The 23448-nt window shown below is 44.2% G+C and overlaps 2 protein-coding genes across 5 annotated transcripts; one reads left to right on the forward strand and one right to left on the reverse strand.

Moving 5' to 3' along the window:
• Window positions 1-7030: 7030 nt before the first annotated feature.
• LOC120662046 lies at window positions 7031-9578 on the reverse strand. Of its 2 annotated transcripts, none has more exons than XM_039941123.1 (3): window positions 8899-9578; window positions 8382-8531; window positions 7031-7613 (listed from the first exon to the last, which is right to left on the reverse strand). In XM_039941123.1, exons 1-3 carry the CDS (start codon window positions 9559-9561, stop codon window positions 7230-7232), a joined length of 1197 nt encoding a protein of 398 aa, XP_039797057.1. In that variant the 5' UTR covers window positions 9562-9578; the 3' UTR covers window positions 7031-7229. The 2 variants fall into 2 exon arrangements, with proteins under 2 accessions (XP_039797057.1, XP_039797056.1); XM_039941122.1 differs by having other exon boundaries at window positions 8692-9578.
• Window positions 9579-10097: 519 nt separating this feature from the next.
• LOC120662048 lies at window positions 10098-22333 on the forward strand. Of its 3 annotated transcripts, XR_005670175.1 has the most exons (4): window positions 10098-10523; window positions 12933-13115; window positions 20484-20633; window positions 21675-22333. XR_005670175.1 is itself a non-coding variant. In XM_039941124.1 (3 exons), exons 1-3 carry the CDS (start codon window positions 10497-10499, stop codon window positions 22050-22052), a joined length of 555 nt encoding a protein of 184 aa, XP_039797058.1. In that variant the 5' UTR covers window positions 10117-10496; the 3' UTR covers window positions 22053-22333. The 3 variants fall into 3 exon arrangements, 1 of the variants encoding a protein (XP_039797058.1); XM_039941124.1 differs by lacking the exon at window positions 12933-13115 and having other exon boundaries at window positions 10117-10523; XR_005670176.1 differs by lacking the exons at window positions 10098-10523; window positions 12933-13115 and adding an exon at window positions 19164-19610.
• Window positions 22334-23448: the final 1115 nt, after the last annotated feature.

The raw sequence follows: 23448 nt of genomic DNA on the forward strand, positions 1-23448 counted from the left end.
ACTCAACCAAAGCATAAGCCCATTTATCGATTCTACCACTCAAAATCGGTTTCTGTAACATATATTTGATCACATCGGTTTGACATACTACTACGCAAGTACTAGATAATAGATAATGTCTCAATTTGGTACAAGCATAATAAAATGACAAACATAACTTCTCAATAAATGTATACCTTGTCTCCGCATCAATAAGTCGTCGGCTTAAATATGTAACAATATATTCCTTCCCTTCGGTCTCTTGAGTCAAAACAGCCCCAATAACCTTGTCTTCAGCAGCCACATAAAGTCTGAAAGGCACTCCTCTCCTAGGCGCTTTGAGTATAGGTGGTGAAGACAAATAAATCTTGATCTTCTCAAATGCTTCTTGCTGTTTTGCCCCCCAAGTAAATTCGGTTTCATCTTTTAACCGAAGAATAGGAGTAAAAGCATCGATCTTCCCAGACAAGTTAGATATAAATCTTCTCAAGAAATTTACCTTGCCCAAGAACTTCTGTAAATCCTTCTTGCATGTAGGGGCTCCAACCTTCTTCACGGCTTCAACTCTCTTAGGATCAATCTCTATTCCCTTCTCATGAATAATGAAGCCAAGAAACTTTCCAGCCGATACACCAAAAGCACATTTGAGTGGATTCATCTTTAAACCATACCGGCGCATCCTTTCAAGAGCGATTCTTAAATCGGCTAAATGATGATCTAAACTGGCCGATTTAATGACAATATCATCAATATACACTTCCAAGATGACACCAATCAAATCATGCAAGATTAAATTCATAGCTCTTTGATAAGTAGCACCCGCATTTTTCAAACCAAAAGTCATAACCACCCACTCAAATAAGCCGACAAATCCTGGACATCTAAAGGCCGTTTTAGATACATCTTCTTCGGCCATGAATATTTGATTGTAACCGGCGTTACCATCAAGAAAACTAATGACACGATGTCCGGAAGCCTCATTAATCAACATATCGGCTATAGGCATAGGATATTCATCCTTGGGAGTAGCTTTATTAAGATCTCTAAAATCAATGCACACTCTAATTTTCCCCGAATCCTTTTTCTCAACAGGCACAATATTAGAGATCCAATCAGCATAACGACAAGACCGAATAAATCCAGCATCAAGTAAACGATTAATTTCAGTTTTAATTCGGTCATAAATAATGGGATTGAAACGTCTAACCGGTTGTTTATAAGGTTTAAAACTGGCTTTAATTGGTAAACGATACTCAACAAGATCACGACTCAAACCAGACATTTCATGATACTCCCAAGCAAAACAATCAACATATTCCTTTAATAAATTAACCAAATCGGCTTTATATTCAACCGATAAATTTTTGTTTACAAAGGTCGGCCTAGGAATAGTTCCATCACCAATGTCTACCTTTTCTAAAGGATCGGCCGATGTAAACCCTTGTCCCAGCTTATCTAGATCACCAGAATCTTCAATGGCTTCACACATATCATTTGTACGCGCCCGATATTGATCTAGTCTCTGCTGCAGCCATTCTGCATTGGACCGGTCTGACCGGTCGGGGTGTCCGGTCTGACCGGTAGGCCCTGTGCGCTGAACGGGACAGGACCAGTCTGACCGGTCGGCACTGGCGGTCTGACCGGTCGCCTCTGGAATTTCTGTTGTACTCATCTGATTTACATTAAATGATTTAGCCGATTATTCATCGGCTTTAGCACAGCAGAAACAAAACCATTCTTAGTGCAACTGATCAAATCATAATCGGACAGATCCACGCTCGATAAACACTTGACGTTGTCGTGTGCACTAATGGAATCCGAATCGGCTAAAGCAACAAAGGATGAAGTGTCCCCATGGACAATCTCAACCTCAGCGCCGATCCACTGAACAAGAAACTGATGCAAGGTAGAAGGAACACACTGATTTGCATGAATCCAATCCCTCCCAAGAATCAAATTGTAATTACCATGCACTTCCGTGACGAAGAAAGCTGTAGCAAGCGTCTTACTTCCCATGGTGAGCTCCATGGAAGCAACTCCTTTGGCACTAAGGGGCTCGCTCCCTCCAACACCACTGACGGTCATGTTCGTCTTGATCAAGTCTTTGTCTTGGCCACTGCCTTGAGGGAACATAGGCCTGTATCTGTTGAACTCCTCATCCCTCATCTTCTCCTTCTCCTGTTCCTTTTTTTCTTTGTTGCGGAGGTGCTGCAATTTCCTTTTTTGCGTATGAGTTAATCCCGAAGGGCACCATCTAGGCTGATGGTACTTATCCGCTGCACCCCTGCTGCTACCGGCCTCATAATCATTGGCCATGACCGGCTTTTGTGAAGGAACACCAACCGATGTATCTACATCCATCGGTCTCTTGCCCGTATCTTTTATGGGCACTTTGATTTCACCGATTTGAACCACAAAATCAGCTTTAAGCTTCTCTGAGTCAATCACAGTCTTCTGCTCCTCTCTCTTTTCTTTGACGCGATATTCAAACCTTGGAACAGGAGCTCGACCCGGCCTCTGATGAGACTGGTCTGACCAGTCGGCATGGACTGGTCTGACCGGTGCAACTTGCTGCATAGGACCAGATTGGCGCGGTCCCAATCGGTCATGTACTGGTACCTTGGAGCTTTCCCCTTGATAATGTGGAGGATAAGGCATCGGGAAACACAGCATCCATATCCCCCCATGTTCCCATGCCGGATTCGTTGCATTTGAAGCCGGTGGCATCCATGGCATGGTAGCATACATCTTCTGAGTAGGATATAATGTAACAACATCACCTCTGCGCCTGCTAGACTCCCTCCTTGGGGATGCTGGACGATCTTGGCGCGGCGGTGAACGCGGTCTCTTTTTTAGTGGCCGATCATTTTGAACGGCCTTTGTGTACTTGTTCAACAACTGGTTGAAGGTGGACTTCTGATTGACAGTTCTTCCCTGCACCTTCACTTCGTTGGTCTTCCAAGTACCCACTTCCGGACGTTTTGGCTTGAAAGTCCGGGGACGGTCACCAGGGTAGTCTGACCGGTTGGATGAACCGGTCTGACCGGTCGTGCTTGATCAGCAGACCGATTTTCTGGTGGAGAGCTTCCTTGCCCCCCGAGTCTGGGATTCTTGATAATGATCTTCAGAGTACTCTTGCCATCATCAGTTTTCTCTTTGATAACTTCTCGGGCAAGGATCTCGTCACTTGTGTTCCTCGGTCTTGGATCACCGATGACAACATGTTTTCCCTTGGCTCCTTCGGCTTGTTCCGGCCAAATGAGCACCTTTGGATTGTTCAATTCCAGCGTATGAACAGGGAAAGGAGCTTTGTCAATCTGCATCTCAGAAAGTACCAATCGTCCTTCATTAATGGCCGATTGTACCTGTCGACGAAAAACATTACAATCATTAGTAGCATGAGATGTAGAGTTATGCCACTTACAATATGCATGTCGTTTAAGCTCGTCGGGAAATGGAATAGCATGCGATAATCGGATGTTACCATTCTTAAGCAATTCATCAAAAATCCGATCACACTTAGAAACATCAAAAGTAAACTTCGGCTCCTCCTGCCGATTCTTTTGAATCGGCTTGAGCGACGGAACCGAACCGGGTTTGGTCTTTGATGGCCAAACAAATTCGGCGGCATATACTTCCTTACTATCATCGTCCGAACCATCCGAATCATGATCAAGAATGTGTGTGTTGGACCGATGAGACTTGAAAGTATCTTTGGCATTTTTAAGTTTAAATTCTAAACCCATGACTTTGACTTGCAAGAAATTCACGGTATGATATTCAAAGCCCTCAAGTTTCTCTTTCAAATAAGAACGTAAACTATTAAATGCCAAATCCGCCAAATCTTTTTCGGAAATTGTCAAACTAAAACACCGATTTTTAATCTCTTTAAATCTTTTGAAATAATCCGAAGAAGATTCATCACGTCCTTGCCTAATCGATGTTAAATCCAACAATTCCGCTTCGGTTTCCTCACTAAAGAAGTGATCATGAAATTTACGCTCCAATTGAGCCCAATTGCGAATAGAGTTAGGAGCAAGTGACGAAAACCAAGAGAAAGTTGTTCCAGTCAAAGATAAAGAAAATAAACGCACACATAAAACATCATTAAAACCAGCTTCCCCTAACTGCAATACATATTGATTAACGTGTTCCCAAGTTGTACGAGAATCATCACCATTAAATTTAGTAAACTCAGGAATACGCCAACCAGCAGGAAAAGGAGTGAAATCAAACTCAACGGGATAAGGCTTTTAATATAAACGTGTAGTACCCATATCCACCCCAAGCTTATTCTTAATCGCATTTGCCAGATCCTCTTTGAACTTAAGAAGATCGCCTTGATAGTGCTGGCTGGTATAGAACTCAGAAAACTGATGTGCATTAGGATTTCCATGCGCCATCGTCTGTAACGAAGTTGGGATCGGTCCTTGATTAGGTCCAGATCCCTGTGATACTCCCGCTACAGCAGTAGTGCGGGGCGGTGTATAAAGTGACAATTCATTAGTTCGGCTAGGGGCAGCCGAACCTGGAATTGTCTCGAGAGGCGTCGGCGACGGCACTGAGTAACCGGTCTGGTAACCGGTCGTACCGGTCTGACCGGTCTGTGGGACCGGTCCGACCGGTGCTGTGTGCACGGTCGATGGTGGCGGGGTTTGCCCTGAAAACGAGTTCGGCGGCATACCATAGAGTGGTTCAGATGTGAACTCAGGGGTAGCCGAACTCGGATCTGATGAGTTAGGATCTGACATAGGTTGTTTACCTTTAAGCGCATCAACATCACTACTCAATTTAACTAACATGTCATATGTGGCAGCTTGTGCAGCAATAATCTTCTGATGGACAAAGGCTTACATTGGGGATCTCTTCAATCTTATCCTGGTTAAGCTTGAGAGACGGCAGCACGAACTCCTCCACCCTTTTGACGAGGCCACCACGATCCTTCTTGAAGCCCTTCAAGAATTGTGCCTTGACGTGCTCCTCCACAAGAAGGTAGGCCTTGCGTTCCTCCTCGGTGAGCTCCTCCATGGTAGCCGTGATGATGTTCTCCTTGTTGATTTCTGAAGAGCCCATCTTCTTCAGGGAGTAGATCAGATCGGTTTTAAAACCAGATTAATCTTTTCCCAGCGGAGTCGCCAAAAAGTGTGTTGACACAGAATCGCGCCAACACACTCGAATGCGCTAGAACGCGCGAACGATCGTCAAAACGATCAACACCCAGGAAACCCTGGGCGGACCGGTCTGACCGGTACCGCCGACCGGTCTGACCGGTACCGCCGTCCGGTCTGACCGGTGCAGGCAGGGACTCGCTGGAAATCTAGAACGGCGAGCTCGGGAGGGACCCCGTCGGAGCTCGTGATCGTAGGGTTGCTCTGAGGTCGGCAGGCCACTCAGAACGTCTTCAAACGCCGCCGAGACGAAGGAAAAAAGCAATCTAGAGTTGGAAAAGGCTAGAATTTGAGAGATAAAAGTAATGCGATTTTTGTATTGATTCGATTGGGAATAATCTCAATCGGCCTTAGCCTTTATATTTATAGGCCGGGGAAGACGTACCCCTTCACGAGTAGGATTACATGAGGACTCTTTACAAAAATCCTAATTCTACTCGGACTGTACATACCAGACCGGTCTGACCGGTCGGCCCGACCGGTCAGACCGGTCGACCTCAGCTGACTGTCAAGAACTGCCATCGATGCACGCGAGACCGCGAGCAGCCACGCTGTAGGCGGAGTCTCGAAAGTTAAGGCAGCCGCCTGCGCCGGCGATGGCAATGATGTCGGCGTCGTGCGCGCGAGCCGCAGCCCCGGCGGTGTCCAGCGTTCTGAGCCAGAGCCTGCAGCCGCACCAACCCGGCACGGCGCACCTCGCACACGCCCAGAGGCCGGCGGCGTTGCCCCGGCGCCGGAATGCCGGATGCTTCGGAACACGGGGTGCTGCGGCTCCGGCCTCCGGGAAATTGGTCCGCCCGCGGGACGCTCCGGCGGCGACGTCCTCATCGTTGAGGAGTCACGTTTTGCTGCTCCGACGAGATCAATCCGTCGAACTCGGCGACGTCGGTGGCGGCGCGACTTCCACGTCGGCCACGGCCGCACGACGTGCCGCTGTCTTCGCGTCTGTATCGAGGCGAGGGGCCGCGGCTTGACTTGTGCAGTTGTGGCTGTCGCCTGGTGAATCTCGATCGTTGGGTAAGAAACGGACGGCTCTTAGGCACCCAGGGGGTGGACGGTAAATGAAATACCGTCCACCCCGGAGCCCGGGACGGTAACCAAATAGCGTCCGCCCGACATGCGCCGCCGGCCATCTCGCTTCCTGCCGGAGAGCTGGGAGGCTGCGAGGGAAGCCAGGAAGAAGAGCGCCCCACGCCGTGCTTCCCGCGCGCGTTAGGCCAGGCGCGACGACCGCCGGTGGAGCAGCCATCCAACCGGCCGGAAAACCAGAGGATGCCGCGCCGCGCGGTTGCTGCCTGGTCGGTGCGACGCACAACATCCAAGTGCGCCGTGCCGGAGGCCACAGAAGGTCGGTGTGGAGGAGGAAGACCGCCGGCGGCGGGGTTCCGAGCTGCGGTGCCAGCGACGCGGCGCTCGCATCGTCCTAACTTCTCCGTGCCTCGGAAGGGGGCAGCGGGGTCGGAGCGTCGTTTGTCTGCTTGCCCAAGCGGCCCAGGCATCCAGCTCTGGCTCAACGCTCACTCTTCATGACGCCAGCCACAACACCGCTGGACTCCTCCGTCGTCTCGCCGCTCTGGCACCGGCAGCCGGAGATCGTGCACCCGTTTTTTTGATGCCTTAGCCAGTTCGCCGCACTCAACATATAGTCTGAGGCCTCCGCAGCTCCGCGATGCGGCGGCCACCACTAGCAGCTAAGCTACCAGCATTTTCTGTTTTCTGACGAACAAATTTTGGGTTGGCTGAAGATTATTTGGGCACGGGAGGAGAACCTGTTTCTGAAATTATTCACCACCATCGCTTGTTGATCCTCGTTGCTCGGGAACCTGCATTCGCCTGAAGTAGTTGGAGTGCTGACAGGTTTTCTTCCAAAGGCTAGAACAACATTCAATCAAAGGAGCCTCTGATATCCATAAAATCTGACGATTATTTCAGGTACATTTCCTTATGGACAAAAATAAAACAAGGGTTCCACAATACTGCCGCCGAGAATAATGAAGCTATATGTGCTGTTTGAAATTTAATCCCCAAGAATCTTTTGATACTACTAGGAAAGGAAGACACGACAAAATGTTCTATAACTTTTTAATTCCCAAAAATTATCTGAATATTGCAGTCGGGCATGTCTCTAATCAGTTGCTCAACTGCTGTGTCCTGCTCACCCTTTCCCTTCGGGAACACGCGCTCTGGTGGTAATCTTTCACAGCGAGGAAGTGCGCCTATCTCCTCACAGTAATCACAAGTCTGGTAATCTTTTAGGATAATGGTTTGTAAGTTGGAAGCTCGCTGCATTATAGCCCTTATAAGTGTTATTTGCTGCTCCATTGGACTAAAGCCAGTAATCTGAAACTCTTTCAATGGCCATTCCTTACAACTTTTGAACTCAGCCACCTTCCATGATGGATTTGTTCTCTCACCAAAAGTCTGCCTTCTCCCTTCAGTATCTAGTATGCATGGATGTTCCCATATCTATATTCCAAAGAAAACAGAACGTTAGATAAAGAAGATTTTTAAGAAAATAACATATCTGGGAACTATGGTAAAAAAAAATTACCCCACTGCTTTCTATTAACTACCCTACCCAACAAAAAGAAAACTGCTTAACTAGTGGAGAATTTCAAGTAATTTTGGGAACTTCAGCTTTAGTGACCTTAAGATGTTAATAAAAATGGATGAGCTAGATTTGTGTGCATGTGTCGATTTGGGCATTGATCATGTTACACTACTCATGGCCATGTTTTAGGTCTCCAACGCGCAGGAGAACTAAGCATAAAATATATTAAGAAGAAAAAGGGGAAAAGAAGCCCCCGAGTGAAATCTTAGTGGTACCCATGCACCTAATTCCATTGTTAGTGGCACTTCCCTGTCACAATAAGGCCACCAATTCAAGAGGTTCACGAGTTGAGTCCCACCTAGCTTGGATTAAGAGAAATAGGATGATGTGGAACTAAAAGGTGTAGTTTTTTTATCAGACTGGGTTTTGGTAACTTAAGGAAACCAATGGTCATGCACTACAGACCATATATGCCTAGCTACAGATACCCTTTAGAAAAGTGGGGTCAGAAAAAAAATGATAATGATTGAAATGGACACTTCCTTCAGTATACTCAGATTAATAAGAATAGAGGATCTATAAATGATGGCGGAAGCATTCCTTGTAATAATTGAGAAAAAAGAGAAAGGCTTGAACTAGCCTCATATTGTAAAGAAACAGATTTCCATAAAAGATAGAAGTACCTCAATATCAAATATTTCAATGGATGTCGCAGCTTCAAGGAGAACTATCGTCCATAATAGGTCATATTCAACAAAAATGCCGTGTAAAGATAACTTCCTTAGTTTGTTGAATGCAGTGCATAGCTGTTTCCCTTCCGGTTTTATCCAAATCTGAAAAGGCAGATATGCAGAAAACAAGAACATGAATGATTAGTTGGTTACTATGCTTTTCAGCCCAGGCTCGAGGTTAATTGTCTCATATAGTTTACTAAAATAGCTATAGAAAAAATTTGAAGAAATCAACTAGTCACAAAAATGAGTATGGGTTTACCCTTTCTCCTTGAAAATTTAATGTTAAGTTATGTACTGCTGTTGTATCCTTTAGAACCTCACTTAACATAAATCCTCGATGATCAACTATGGCACCACATACGAGGCTCAATTCTTTAAGGGACGGAACAACATCAAATGACAGGGGCCTTTTTGGAGAAATCCAAGTATGCCAACGGAGTCGCTCTAGTTTTGGAAGACAGAGCACCTTAAGTTCCCCCAAGCAGCAGAAGGAAAGTTCAAGAACACTAAGTTTCGAATCTGGTGCTTGTATCTCCCATGCTGAGAATCCACCTGCATCACAGTTGAACAGAGAGAGATGTTGCAATTGCTTGCAACAATCAAATAAGATGTGATGCAAGTCCCATTCTGCAAACAATACATTATACAATGATAGTTTTGTGAGGCAATGGAGCACGCTAGGATAGGTACTGAAAAAGCTATCCACAGTACGAGCTTGTTGAAGCATTTCCTCATCGCGACAGTCATCAGGCTCCTTCTCATCCACAATGGCCAGATCTAAACCTTCTACACTCCCTGTGTCAATTGCTTGACTAACTATAGGGCCAATGGCATCTGAGTAATCGTTGACCAAATAGAGCCTAAGTTGCAGCCTTTTGATGGTAGCTTCACTGCGGGAAGTAGCCAGGAAGCTAGTAATTGCTTTGGTTAGGGAGGCCATTGCTTCATCCATCTGTTTAACTTCAATAGGGTTTGGGGAAGGAACAGATAGGAATCTTTTGACATCAATGTTGAGCTCACGGAGCAACCATGGCAGATGTTTCCAACGATTTGATAAGACACTTGTCCTTACACACGTAGTTATGTCGACTCTCTCCATGATGGACAATAAAATATCATCAGTCAGCATGCTGCTTGCTGAGCCTATTCTCGTCGTCCAAATTCTGAATGAAAAAAAAAAGAGGAGGAAGGCTGAGCTACTGGTGATCAAACGTACGTATACCAACACCAAAGACGACCAAAGTAGATCAACTACGTATACTGGGAGAAAAAGGAGACGGACGTATATGAACATGGTCGTTGGTTTGCTCCATGATGAAAAGGGAAAAGACGTAGCCTCGAGATCCCCGATACTCAAGTTTGCTTTTAACAAAGCTCTCAGTCCTTGAGGGCAAAATGTTGATCTTCCGAAGATCCAAGGCTGCGGCCTATCTATGAAAGTATACCCGTTCCCAGATGAGGACGGGGGTATCTAGTCTGAGCCGAAAAAGATTTCGAAATTGAATCATACATGAAAAGAAAACCTTCTCCTTCTCTAGTACATGCCAATTCCTAGAATCCAAAATAGAACAGTGCTGACGTGTGGTGTGGTGAGCCCCACCCTGGCCGCTGAAAACGAAACGGACGCTCCTGAGCCGCCCGTCCGCAGAAGTCAGTTTTCCACGTCGCTCGCGCCCCGCGCCTCCGTTTTCTTTCTCTCTCTCTCGCAGGTGGCTGCGCCAAATCTCTCGCTGGCCCCAATTCCCCACCCGCGTGCCCCCGGAGTCCGGAGAGGCGGTCCGCCGGGACCGTCGCCGCCGCGTGAGGCCGCCAGCTCGCGGACGTCCCCTGCTCGCCCCAATCTCGCCGCTCCTGCTGCCCCCCCCCCCCCCCCCCCCCCCCCCCCAATCCCGCTCGCCGCCGGCGCAGCCGTCGGGCCTACGGAGAGGCATCAGATTCGTTTTCGGCGGCCTGAAGTCACGCAATCTGAGCACCCCCCACCTCCCCCCGGATCTCGGAAGAAAGCAAAAAAAAAAAAAAGGAGCTCGCAAATTAATGGCGTGCTGAAGGTCAGGCGAATTAATCATGGAGCTAAATAATGGTGACAATCAGGTAAGTCTTCGGCACTGCATTTTTCCTAGCCCTTATATTTACAGTCCCACAAGTTGTTCAGTGTGATAACTGCGACCAAATAATCTTACATTAACGTCATGGTGGGCAATCTGTTTTGTTGTAGCAACAGGAGGATGAAAATAGGCTCAGCATGCTCCTGATGATATTTTATTGTCCATCTTGGGAGCATTAGACATAACTACGGCTGTAAGGACTGGTATCTGTTAGAATCACTGGTTCTTAGTTTCTGTACAGGATCTATTCTAGATGCGCAAATCGAGTCTAGGGGTACATTCTGAGTAAATAATCAAGAGTTCATTCCTAATCTAATACAAGAGAGAGTCAGAGAGAGAGATGGGTGAGAGGGGACGCAGACCATCGGCGGCGGCTGCCGCGGAGGAGGAGGTGCCGGCGGGTGCCATGGCGTCGATGGAGTCGAGGATGGAGGCGAGGAAGTCTGGGTTGGCGAGGCGTGGATCCGGCGGCGACGGTGGGCGGCGAGGGTACCGGTACCCTTCGGGGTACCGGCACTGGCCAGGAACGGACTTGGCACCGGTGAACGTCGTGGTGGAGGGAAGAGGCGCTGGCGGAGCTTCCCGTCGGCCTAGCGCTCCCCGAGATCGGATCGGGACTGTGGGAAAGGTTTCTGGCGGCGGTCAACTTGGGATTCCGTGCCCCGGCCCCTTCCCGTTCTTAATATAGCGCTGGCGACGGGGGCCCACCAGTCAAAGGAGATTTGGCCCGATCTTTGGATCGGGCCTGGAGATCACATCCAACAGTATCTTATCAACACGGTGGAAACAGTTGCCGTGGTCACTCCGTGAGCTCAACATCAATTGCAAAGATTTCTTATCCGTCCCACATACAAACCCCATCGAAGTTGGCCATATGGATAAAGCAATGGCCTCCCTAACCAAAGCTGCAAGGAGCTTCTTGGGTGCTCCACGGAGTGAAGCTAACATCTCAAGGCTGCAACTTAAGATCTATTTGGTCAACAATTACTCAGATGTCATTGGCCCTCTAGTTAGTCAAGCTATTGATGGTGGAACGGTAGAAGATTTAGACCTTGCTATTGTCGACGAGAAAGAACCAGATGACTGCTATGATGAGGAAATGCTTCAGCAAGCTCATTGTGTGGATGGCTTCTTCAGTACCTACCCTAGTGTGCTCCATTGCCTCACAAGGCTCTCTTTATACAATATATGTTTTGCTGAATGGGATATACATCACCTCTTATTTGATTGCTGCAAGCAACTGCAACATCTCTATCTCTCAACCTGCGATGCGGGGGGACTGATGTAACATCACTGGTGTTAATCACCTATAATTAAACCTAGTCACGGACATTAGTTAAACTTACGCGACCAAAACCATTAGCTAAGAATTTTTCTGTCTGACTGGACCAAAACCGGTGCCACCGGTTTTTGGAAACCAGTGCCATCGGTTTTTCCGCGGGTCAGGGGCAGAGCACGCATCTTGGCGTGCCACGCGTCGCCATCGGCGAGCTGCGCTGAGGATGCGCCACGTCACCTTATCCCCGTCTCACTTATCCCCTCTTGGCGCCGTGTTCCTTTCCCCTCCTTCTCTCTCTCCCCCCGTGCCCTAGCGAGCTGAGCCGCCGTCGCCGCCGCTCCGGCCATCTCCGACCGCCGGGCGTCGATTCCTTCCACCCACACCTGCCTCGCCTCGTCCTCCACCCATCCCCGAGTTCATTTGAGCCGTTCCACGGCCGAAATTGCTTCCCCATCGACGTGGCCGCTTGAAGATTCGCCTCACATGTCGATCTCCCTTCCGGCCTTCTTCGCGCAAACTGAGCACGGGGTAAGCATCACGGCATCCCCCTCGACCTTCCCGAGCCCTTCTTCTTCCATTCCGAGTGCTGGGCGCCAATCTGTGCGCCGCTGGCCGAAACCGGTACCACCGGTTTTGGAAATCCGGTGCCACCGGTTTTGATCTGACCGGGGCCTGAAACCGGTACCACCGGTTTTGTAATCCGGTATCACCGGTTTTGTTAGGTTTGCAACTTCAGCTGAAACTTGTAAATTTCATAGGAAATGTTAGGAAAATGGGAAAAATGTAAAATTAAGTTTGTTAGCTTCATATTTTCGCGCTCAGTAGGATAGAACTATAAAATGTATTATTTGACAACTTTTACTATATAGTTTTAATTATGCTAGATAAAATGCTTTTAATAGCTTGTAAATGCATAATTGGAGCTAGGAAAATGGTAAAAATATAAAACAAGTTGGCTTAACTTTATTTAGACTCATGCAAGATTTACTTAACCTCTGCTTATGTAGTTGTTCATGTTTAGGCAATAGTGAACTTATACTTGTGTTGTTGCACTTTTTACTGCATCGTCCCTGCATTCATACATATGCATCATTGCACCTTATTTATGTATGCTAGATATACAACGTGTGGACGTGCAGCACGCGGTGTTGGGGCTGAACCACAAGACGGTATTCGGTGGACATCTCCAGAAGATGGAAGGATCTGCTGAAACAACCGAAGACCCGACCCAAGGTCGGAAGGGCCCAAGGCCGAAAATAATATTAACACTAACTTAGTGTTACCCTCAGGCAAGCACCGGTGCGCATCCTATTATTTCAAATTATGACACCTATATATGTCTCTATTATTTGTGCATTAGGTTTAGGAATTGTTTGGAACCCTAGTTGCATGATCTCTAGGTTTCCTTGAGTTATACTAATATGTATAGGACGATAGAAGTACTATGCTTAATGGTTCCCGGTAGAAGACAAGTGCTCTCTTGTCACTTGCGAGATATAATATGATTAGAAGTCGAGTAATTTCCGATTATTCGCGAGATATATGATATATTCCTATTCTAGTACATGAGTTGTGTATTCGATATGGAATGAATGGAGAATTGAGACCGGACGGGAATGATAAGGATATGTAGGTATGGCAGCAGGACAGGGTTTTTGGGTGTCTTAGTTCTGTCTGTGTCGATTAAGGACCGTACCGTTGTTGGCCCTGGTGATCATGTTGAATTGTACTAACCGCATGCCGGGAGTAGGAGGTAGTCGAAACCGGTAAGCCGAGTACTGCCTTGCTTCGAAAGTACAGGACCCCGCACCCAACTCCTAGGGTAGTCGAGTGGCCGCGGAGAAAGGGGTTGCATAAGTTTACTTTTGGTGGCCTCACGTAGGGCTCGGCTGACTATATGTCGTTGGGTTGGTTCCTATAGTTCGAGGCGGGGAGGGGAAAGGTTGGTGTGTGGGGTCCGACGGGGCTTTTGCGTGCCGTGTTCATTAGGTCCACCTTGTAAGGTTAAATCGGATCGATTCGCCGTCAGACACTCTCGGATATGAGCACCTTGATCAACTGCGTCACATCGTAGTAATATAATATGGAACATGGATTATATTATATATGTTGATGTCTACTTTAAATCTGGGGCTAAAATGATGAATGTAAGGAATTACTCTAGTCGATTTTTCTGCAAAATAACCACCAGCCAGATGTCTTGCATGTCTAGATATGTGGGCTAAGTTATACCCACTGGTCGGGTAAGTCTTGCTGAGTATTAGTTGCTCAGGGTTTGTTGTTTACCCTATTTCAGATATAGGAGCTAACTAGGTTTCACATCGGTGGGCTCGATGTGGCATCCTGTCTTCATGCCTCGGTAGTTCTCGATTTATTTTGTTTATTTTATTTGTTCTCTATTAATAATGCTCCTCTAGTTAGATTCGCTTCCGCTGCTACTTTTTCTTTTGTAAATTTTAAATTTAAAGTTGTTTTGTAAAAGTCTTCATATTATTTACTAATTTTTGTAAGATTTTATCATGCTGGTACCTTCCGCGCTCGCCTTCGTGCGAGACTTCTGGTGTGTTTCGATCGGCCTGTGGGTTGGAAACAGCCTGTCGAGTTACACTTAATTAAGCTGATGCGCCTGATGTGTTCAAAGATGTGTTCAAATGATGGTGGTTACACTTAATTAAGTGTTTTAACTCGGCGGGTCTTTCACAGCTGGTATCAGAGCTGAGATGCACCAGGGGGTACCAGCATTATTATTTTTGGTATTTTTAAAACTAAAAATGAGTTTCGGAAAAATACGCTTCTTTGCGCTTAAGGGATTAGGAAAGATTAGCTCATAAGCCCTACATAGTGTAGGTTATATCAGGTGGCCGTAAATAGAATATTAACTAACTCATAGCCATTTATTAGTATTAGATATGATATACTGTGGTTCTTCTGCAGGTACACTAACCCCGCTTACGCAGGGAAGATTAGTAGCAAATGACTAGTGTATACAGGGAGAGTACGTATTGTGCCACCGAAGGTTATCCGTATATTGTCATAGTTTGAGTGGCAAATTTTTTCCTTTGTGAGGACGTATAGGTCATGCATGCATTATATCATACGTATTATTTTTGCGTTGAATGTTTATTAGCATTTCAGTGTAAATCTCTTCACGTTGTGCACATCTCGTTTTCAGTAATTTCGCACCTCATGTGGTTAAGAAAACCTGAAAACCACTGCTTAGTATTTGAACAAAGTTTATCTACTGGGTTAAACAATTGAAATGCGAAGTTACGAATTTAGTAGGGATTAGTGTTTCACATTTCCGCGGGTAAAAATCCCCTTGACGGTTATCCTTGAGAGCCAAAGTAAGGATGTTACCCTTAGATGAGACCCTTAGTTGTTTATTCTGATATATCTCTCCCCACCACAATAAGCTAATCTTATGATATCCATGGTTCTGTAACCATTCCATTTCATCCAAAGTTTGGTGTTTTCCACTAGAGGTCAATGTTAATTTGAGATCAGATATACTTGTCTCTAGGCCATTCATTTAAATGCTCTATGGTAATCCATCCCAATGCTCTATGGTAATCCATCCCGGCCATCGTTACGGAGGATAATCCTGTTGTGCTAGCGTTGATCTTCGCTCATTTCTAATCACCTTAATTTATATATCTAAATTGGATCCGCTTGCATTCTTGCTCGAATAGATATAAATGAATTAAGAACTTGAGCACATACATTATAGTCATCATGCATGAATAGGATTGCAATATTATTGCATTGTATAATCACATATTGTTTAGGTATGGGACTGACATGGGAAACCCGATAGACCGACTAACTAATGACAGAACTCGTGTTGTGTTCATAATTCGTAAACGGAAAAAGTCTATATCACCCCCTCAACTATGGGGTTGGTCTACATAACCCCCCAAACTATGAAATCGTCTATATCACCCCTGAACTTTCCAAAACCGGTCAAATTACCCCCTAAATCAGTTTTGAAAAATCATAGTAAATCACAGAAAAATCATAAAATAGAAAATCAAATTGTGTTAGACTCCAAATGAGTAGATCTACACAATGAACATATAATATGGTATGCTTTAGTACAATTTTTTTGCTGTAGCTTTAGATCTATGTTTTTCTTCATAGCTATAAAAAATTGTACTAAAGCATACCATATTATATGTTCATTGTGTAGATCTACTCATTTGGAGTCTAACACAATTTGATTTTCTATTTTATGATTTTTCTGTGATTTACTATGATTTTTCAAAACTGATTTAGGGGGTAATTTGACCGGTTTTGGAAAGTTCAGGGGGTGATATAGACGATTTCATAGTTTGGGGGGTTATGTAGACCAACCCCATAGTTGAGGGGGTGATATAGACTTTTTCCATTCGTAAACCTTTTTCTAACTACTTGTGTTGTTTGGGTTGCTCTCTATGATTTCTTACGTAGTAGTGAGTGTTCCTCGAACTATAGTGCCGCGACGGAGCCTAGGGCCTCGTATGCACGCATACGATTGAGCTGCTGGGTGCGCGCTGGTGCTTAAGTACATGCGGACATAAACTGCTACGACTGTCTTTTTCGGCAACCCTTGTAATGCAAGTCTGTTTTTAAGGGGGTAGGCCGTATAGGAATAACAACGTACATGGGTAGTATTAGGTTCCAGTCTCTGAGGGTCACAAACCACTAACTTGCATGGCCACATATACATCTTGCATCATATCACTTAAAATATATATATATATAATAATAAAGTAGTAATAATAATAAACAACTTGAGCAAGAATGTGCCCTCTCTTTCTGATTTCCATTAGTCCCTCGAAATTTCCAATGTGTAGGTGATGGTTTATGTTCCAACCAAGCGAGAATTCACTCCCTTTAAGAATCTACTTGATTTATGTTTAATAAGAGTAACTTCGTTATTCTAAAAATAAAGAAGGATGAAAATATGCCGAGGGTTTAACCGTGGTAAGGTTGAAGTTCATAGTAGGTGACCATTAGCGAATCCAGCATGAGAAATGTACACTGGTTTCGTTGAAGAGAGACGGCAAGTAGAAGAAATCAACTTGACCTAGTTTAGAACCTCTCGTCTCTGCAGGATCCTATTAGACAACCGGCCCCTTTTCAGCTGACTTCGATGGTAATTGTGACCACACATGTTATCCCCAGTCACTCGCTGCAAAAGCTGAAACCCAGGAGCTTTTTAGTGTGGAAAAACAATTGATTAGTTCCCTCAGCGCCACTGTTAGTCTCTATTTAGGTAATAACCGTCTGGTTGCTAGAAAACTTATGTCTTCCAGAACCATATCAAGTAAAGAACTATCAAATCAGCTGAAACTTAGAAATCCACTCTCGGCCTTTTTCCTTTCCTTTAAATCTCGGGACGAGATTTCTTTAAGGGGGTAGGATTGTAACATCACTGGTGTTAATCACCTATAATTAAATCTAGTCACGGACATTAGTTAAACTTACGCGACCAAAACCATTAGCTAAGAATTTTTCTGTCTGACTGGACCAAAACCGGTGCCACCGGTTTTTGGAAACCAGTGCCACCGGTTTTTCCGCGGGTTTGGGGCAGAGCACGCATCTTGGCGTGCCATGCGTCACCGTCGGCGAGCTGCGCCGAGGATGCGCCACGTCACCTTATCCCCGTCTCACTTATCCCCTCCTGGCGTCGTGTTCCTTTCCACTCCTTTCTCTCCTCCGGTGCCCTAGCGAGCTGAGCCGCCGTCGCCGCCGCTCTGGCCATCTCCGACCGCCGGGCGTCGATTCCTTCCACCCACACCTGCCTCGCCTCGTCCTCCACCCATCCCGAGCTCATTTGAACCGTTCCACGGCTGAAATTGCTTCCCCATCGACGTGGCCGCTTGAAAATTCGCCTCACACGTCGATCTCCCTTCTCCGGCCTTCATCGCGCAAACTGAACACGGGGTAAGCATCCCCCTCGACCTTCCCGAGCGCCAATCTGTGCGCCGCTGGCCGAAACCGGTACCACCGGTTTTGGAAATCCGGTGCCACCGGTTTTGATCTGACCGGTGCCTGAAACCGGTACCACCGGTTTTGTTATCCGGTATCATCGGTTTTGTTAGGTTTGCAACTTAAGCTGAAACTTGTAAATTTCATAGGAAATGTTAGAAAAATGGGAAAAATGTAAAATTAAGTTTGTTAGCTTTATATTTTCGTGCTCCGTAGGATAGAACTATAAAATGTATTATTTGACAACTTTTACTATATAGTTTTAATTATGCTAGATAAAATGCTTTTAATAGCTTGTAAATGCATAATTGGAGTTAGGAAAATGGTAAAAATATAAAATAAGTTGGCTTAACTTTATTTAGACTCATGCAAGATTTACTTAACCTTTGCTTATGTAGTTATTCATGTTTAGACAATAGTGAACTTATACTTGTGTTGTTGCACTTTTTACTGCATCGTCCCTGCATTTATACATATGCATCATTGCACCTTATTTATGTATGCTAGATATACAACGTGTGGACGTGCAGCACGCGGTGTTGGGGCCGAACCACAAGACGGTGTTCGGTGGGCATCTCCAGAAGATGGAAGGATCTGCTGAAGCAACCGAAGACTCGGCCCAAGGTCGGAAGGGCCCAAGGCCGAAAATAATATTAACACTAACTTAGTGTTACCCTCAGGCAAGCCCCGGTGCCCATTCTATTATTTTAAATTATGACACCTATATATGTCTCTATTATTTGTGCATTAGGTTTAGAAATTATTTGGAACCCTAGTTGCATGAGGCCTAGGTTTCCTTGAGTTATACTAATATGTATAGGACAATAGAAGTGCTATGCTTAATGGTTCCCGGTAGAAGACGAGTGCTCTCTTGTCACTCGCGAGATATAAGATGATTAGAAGTCGAGTAATTTCCAGTTACTCGCGAGATATATGATATATTCCTATTCTAGTACATGAGTTGTGTATTCGATATGGAATGAATGGAGAATTGAGACCGGACGGGAATGATAAGGATATGTAGGTATGACAGCAGGAGAGGGTTCCTGGGTGTCCTAGTCCCGTCTGTGTCGATTAAGGACCGTACTGTTGTTGTCCCTGGTGATCATGTTGAATTGTACTAGCCGCATGCCGGGAGTATGAGGTAGTCGAAACCGGTAAGCCGAGTACTGCCTTGCTTCGAAAGTACAGGAACCCGCACCCAACTCCTAGAGTAATCGAGTGGCCGCGGAGAAAGGAGTTGCATATGTTTACTTTTGGTGGTCTCACGTAGGGCTCGGCTGACTATATGTCGTTGGGCTGGTTCCTGTAGTTCGAGGCGGGGAGGGGAAATGTTGGTGCGTGGGGTCCGACGGGGCTTTCACGTGCCGTGTTCGTTAGGTCCACCTTGCAAGGTTAAATCGGATCGATTCGCCGTCAGTCGCTCTCGGATATGAGCACCTTGATCAACTGCGTCACATCGTAGTAATATGATATGGAACATGAGTTATATTATATATGTTGATGTCTAATTTAAATTGTGATTAATATTCTACCATGTTTGCTATAGCTAATTTATGCAAATGATAGATTATGGTTAATTTATATAGAATCTGGGGCTAAAATGATGAAAGTAAGGAATTACTCTAGTCGCTTTTTCTGCAAAATAACCACTAGCCAGATGTCTTGCATGTCTAGATATGTGGGCTAAGTTATACCCATTGGTCGGGTAAGTCTTGCTGAGTATTAGTTGCTCAGGGTTTGTTGTTTACCCTATTTCAGGTATAGGAGCTAGCTAGATTTCACATCGGTGGGCTCAATGTGGCATCCTGTATTCACGCCTCGGTAGTTCTCGATTTATTTTGTTTATTTTATTTGTTCTGTATTAATAATGCTCCTCTAGTTAGATTCGCTTCCGCTGCTACTTTTTCTTTTGGAAATTTTAAATTTAAAGCTGTTTTGTAAAAGTCTTTATATTATTTACCAATTTTTGTAAAATTTTATTATGCTGGTACCTTCTGCGCTCGCCTTCGTGCGAGACATCTAGTATGTTTCGATCGGCCTGTGGGTTGGAAACAGCCTGTCGAGCTACACTTAATTAAGCTAATGCGCCTGATGTGTTTAAATGATGGCGGTTACGCTTAATTAAGCGTTTTAACTCGGCGTGTCTGTCACAACTGACAGCTTGGAAGATTAATGCACCAGACTCAAAACTTAGTGTTCTTAAATTATGCTTCTGCTGTTTGGGGAAACTTGAAGTGTTGTGCCTTCCAAAACTAGAGCGGCTTCGTTGGGATAGTTGGATTTGTCGGTATACCCCGTTGTCATTTAATGCTGTCCCATCCCTTAAAGAATTGAACCTTGTATGTATGGCAATGGTTGATCATCATGGATTTAAGTTAAGTAAGGTTCTACGAGATACCACAGCTGTAGAGAACCTGGCATTAAATTTCCTTGGAGAAAAGGTAAAGCCATGTTCATTTTGTGTACACTGTTATTACAATCTGTATGGTGCAGGTGTGCTTCATATTCTATATATTATAATCTATAGATTAGTGTTTAATATCAATCCGAGGAATACTATGGCTGATCCATACCTTCATTTTGTTTAACTGGTTTAAAATATGTTGGATATTTTTTTTGCAATTATCCAGAAGCATAAGATAAATGACATATTAATCATTCATGTTCTTGTTTTCTGCATCTCTTTTCTTTTAGATTTGGATAAATCCAGAAGGAAAACAATTCTGCACTGCATTCAAACAACTAAAGAAGCTATCTCTACATGGTATTTTTGTTGAGTTTGACCTATTATGGACGATAGTTCTCCTGGAAGCTGCACCTACTGTTGCAATATTTGATATCGAGGTACTTCTTTTTGTTTGTTTCCTCAATTTTCCTTTTAATGAAGGTGATCTATTTATTAATCAAATTTGCTTTAAGCCTTCTTGTTTTGTTCGCTTGTAAGAAATCCTTCAACTCCACCATTATCTGTACATACTCTAAAGTTTGGCTGTCATCCAAACCGAAGTGGTTTATATCAATTATTTTTCAGTTTTTCTTACATCATTTTCTAGCAAGCCCCTGGTTATGTGGTTCAAGTTGCAGAATACCTAACATCTGTGGGCTATGTGCATGACAATAACTTCCCCCAGGAGCCAGGATATGGAAACCTGACACCATCACCTCTTGTTCATACTTCATCCTCGTATTTCTGTAAGCCCAAGCTAGACTGGGGTTAACTCTCCATGTGCTGGCTTGTGGCCTCACGTTCGAAAAAGAACTGCTACATGCTACTCGTTAGGCTCACCCCTCTCTTTGTTGAAGCACTGTTGTACTTGGAGATGAAGCAAGAACCAATTCTGTTGGAAGTTGAAACCATATCTATCCTACCCATGGCATGCCTATTTTGTACGCTGACTACTTACAGGGACCTTCACCTCACACTATTATTAGGTTCAGTGGATATCACTATGATTTCACTAGAATTAGGCTCTTTTAAGTTAGAGACAATACGAGCAGGTATTGGAGGTCTCAAACCAATGGAAATAGTAGGAAATGCATAAAAGAACTGAGGCAAAGGATCAAGATCAAGCTCACAACTAATTTAGGTGTTTGTATTTGAATCAAATATATACCCAAATCTAACTCATCCATTGCAACTATGATACCGTAAACCTAAGAAAGCTCATTATTTATGAATCACTCAGAAACCCTCCATTAGCTGAGTTCCACAAAATCTGTTATTTTTTCATTAGTAGGCCATTGTGAAATTTGGGTAACTGAAGTCCCTTGAATCATTTTTAAAGGATTTTACTCTTCCTTTCTATTATGACGTGTCCACTTTTTTTGAAATGAAAGTGAATGTAATATCCTTTCATATTAACGAGATGTTTACTTTTGAATTAGATATGGGAACATCCATGCATAATTGATGATGAGGAAAGACGAAAGGTTTACGGTGACAGAATAAATCCTTCATGGAAGATGTTTGAATTCAAAAGTTGTAAGGAATGGGTATTGAGAGAGGTTCAGATTACTGGCTTTAGTCCAATGGAGCAACAAATGGTATTTTTAAGGGCTGTGATGGAGCGAGCTCGCAAATTACAAAGGATTATTCTGAATGATTACCAGACTTGTGATTACTGCGAGAAGATAGGCGCATTGCCTCGTTCTGAGATATTACCAGCAGAATGTGTGTTTCCGAAGGGCAAGTATGAGCAGGACTTAGTAGTTGAACAACTTATCAGAGATGAGTGCAGTGTTAAGATAATTTTTGGCGATTAAAAATTGTGGAACATGTCATGTGATGTCATCTTTTCAAATATTATCAATGTTCATAGTACACTTTATTGTAAAACTCTTATTTTATCTTTGTACCTGGCTCACAAGGTAATAATTTCAGATCTGTATGAAGGTTAGAGGTTTGTTTGACCGATTGAAGCGTTGTTGTTCAGTGTTCCTTAGTTAAACTTATGAACCTGCACTAGGTTTAAGTCTATATCTACTATTTTCTGCAGTTGTGGTATATCAACAGATATTACCTCAACGCAGATTATCTAATGTAATGGTGATGCCGATGTCACATGTTGTGCGCGAATGTACTGTGTGTGCGTTTTTAAATGACATTTATGTATCTGCTCTCTGTATTGTTTTTTTTTTCAGAAGTTCCCTTTTTTCCATACGGGGTCCAAATAGCTGGACTATCCACAGATTTTTAAAGTTGATTAATACATTGCACGCGCATGCCCCTGTTTGGAAAAAAAATCCATCGACCTTTTTCTCTTATATAAAACAATCCATCAACCTCTGTTATTTCCTTCTAATTGTAGGGGTGTTCTTCCTTGGGCACCAAAGTTGTGGACGATGTTATTAGCATATAAACTTGCTACGTAATGGTCAAAGTAGCATATATTACAATAAAGCATATAATGCGTGTTTTGAATTTTATTTTGAAAAGGATTATTGAGAAAGAATTATTGGCGGACTGTTGGATATGCTCTAAGAATACAATGCTGAAAAGACCTTAATATTAGTCTAAAAATATGATTTTTTCGTTCGCTGTCAGATTATAGCAAGAGCAAATTTCAAATCCTAGGGCTTGTTTGGATACAGGGCTAAAAATTACCCCCCCCCCCCTCCTTTTAGCCCATTTTATATTAGCCCCAAAGGATCCAAACAAGTGAGACTATTTGGGCTAAAGTGAATTAACATCCTTAAAAAAATTAGCCCCTCCAAGAGGCACTCATTGGAGCTATTTCTACATGGATCCTATCAAAAAGTTAATTTTCTCCTCACCCCACATGCATAGAAGGTATAGTCAATGATTGAAATGTGTATTTTAGTCCTCAAATTAGCCCATGGATCCTAAAAACTCTAGAGGCTAAACTTTAAAGGGCTAATTCAAGAATTAAACTTTAGTCCTCAAATTTGCCCAAGGCTAAAGAACCAAACATGACCCTATCATGAGAGCTCGCAAACATGTAAACCCCGCAACCATAAACCACAGGAGCATATGACAACAAATGCCCCTCCCAGCAAACATTTAGTACGGTTAGGAAGTGACAGAGGTGTTCTGTTCAGATATTATCCCAGAAAAAGGAAGAAGAAGAAGAAGAAACAGTAACAGAACAGTAGATAAACGAGGAATTTTACTTAATAGTAAGCAAAATGGCCTTATTCA

Source organism: Panicum virgatum, chromosome 2N (genome assembly GCF_016808335.1).
Source record: "Panicum virgatum strain AP13 chromosome 2N, P.virgatum_v5, whole genome shotgun sequence".
NCBI lineage: Eukaryota > Viridiplantae > Streptophyta > Magnoliopsida > Poales > Poaceae > Panicum > Panicum virgatum.

What these genes read in the sequence shown, in the direction of transcription:
- LOC120662046 (XM_039941122.1), bottom strand. Translation starts at nt 9,561, where the DNA reads ATGCTGACTGATGATATTTTATTGTCCATCATGGAGAGAGTCGACATA. An exon ending in TAAATTTTCAAGGAGAAAGG is followed by an intron (nt 8,532 to 8,691) that starts GTAAACCCATAC and finishes CTGCCTTTTCAG; the next exon opens with ATTTGGATAAAACCGGAAGG. An exon ending in TTGAAATATTTGATATTGAG is followed by an intron (nt 7,614 to 8,381) that starts GTACTTCTATCT and finishes TTTGGAATATAG; the next exon opens with ATATGGGAACATCCATGCAT.
- LOC120662048 (XM_039941124.1), top strand. Translation starts at nt 10,497, where the DNA reads ATGGAGCTAAATAATGGTGACAATCAG. An exon ending in TAAATAATGGTGACAATCAG is followed by an intron (nt 10,524 to 20,483) that starts GTAAGTCTTCGG and finishes CTTTTCTTTTAG; the next exon opens with ATTTGGATAAATCCAGAAGG. An exon ending in TTGCAATATTTGATATCGAG is followed by an intron (nt 20,634 to 21,674) that starts GTACTTCTTTTT and finishes CTTTTGAATTAG; the next exon opens with ATATGGGAACATCCATGCAT.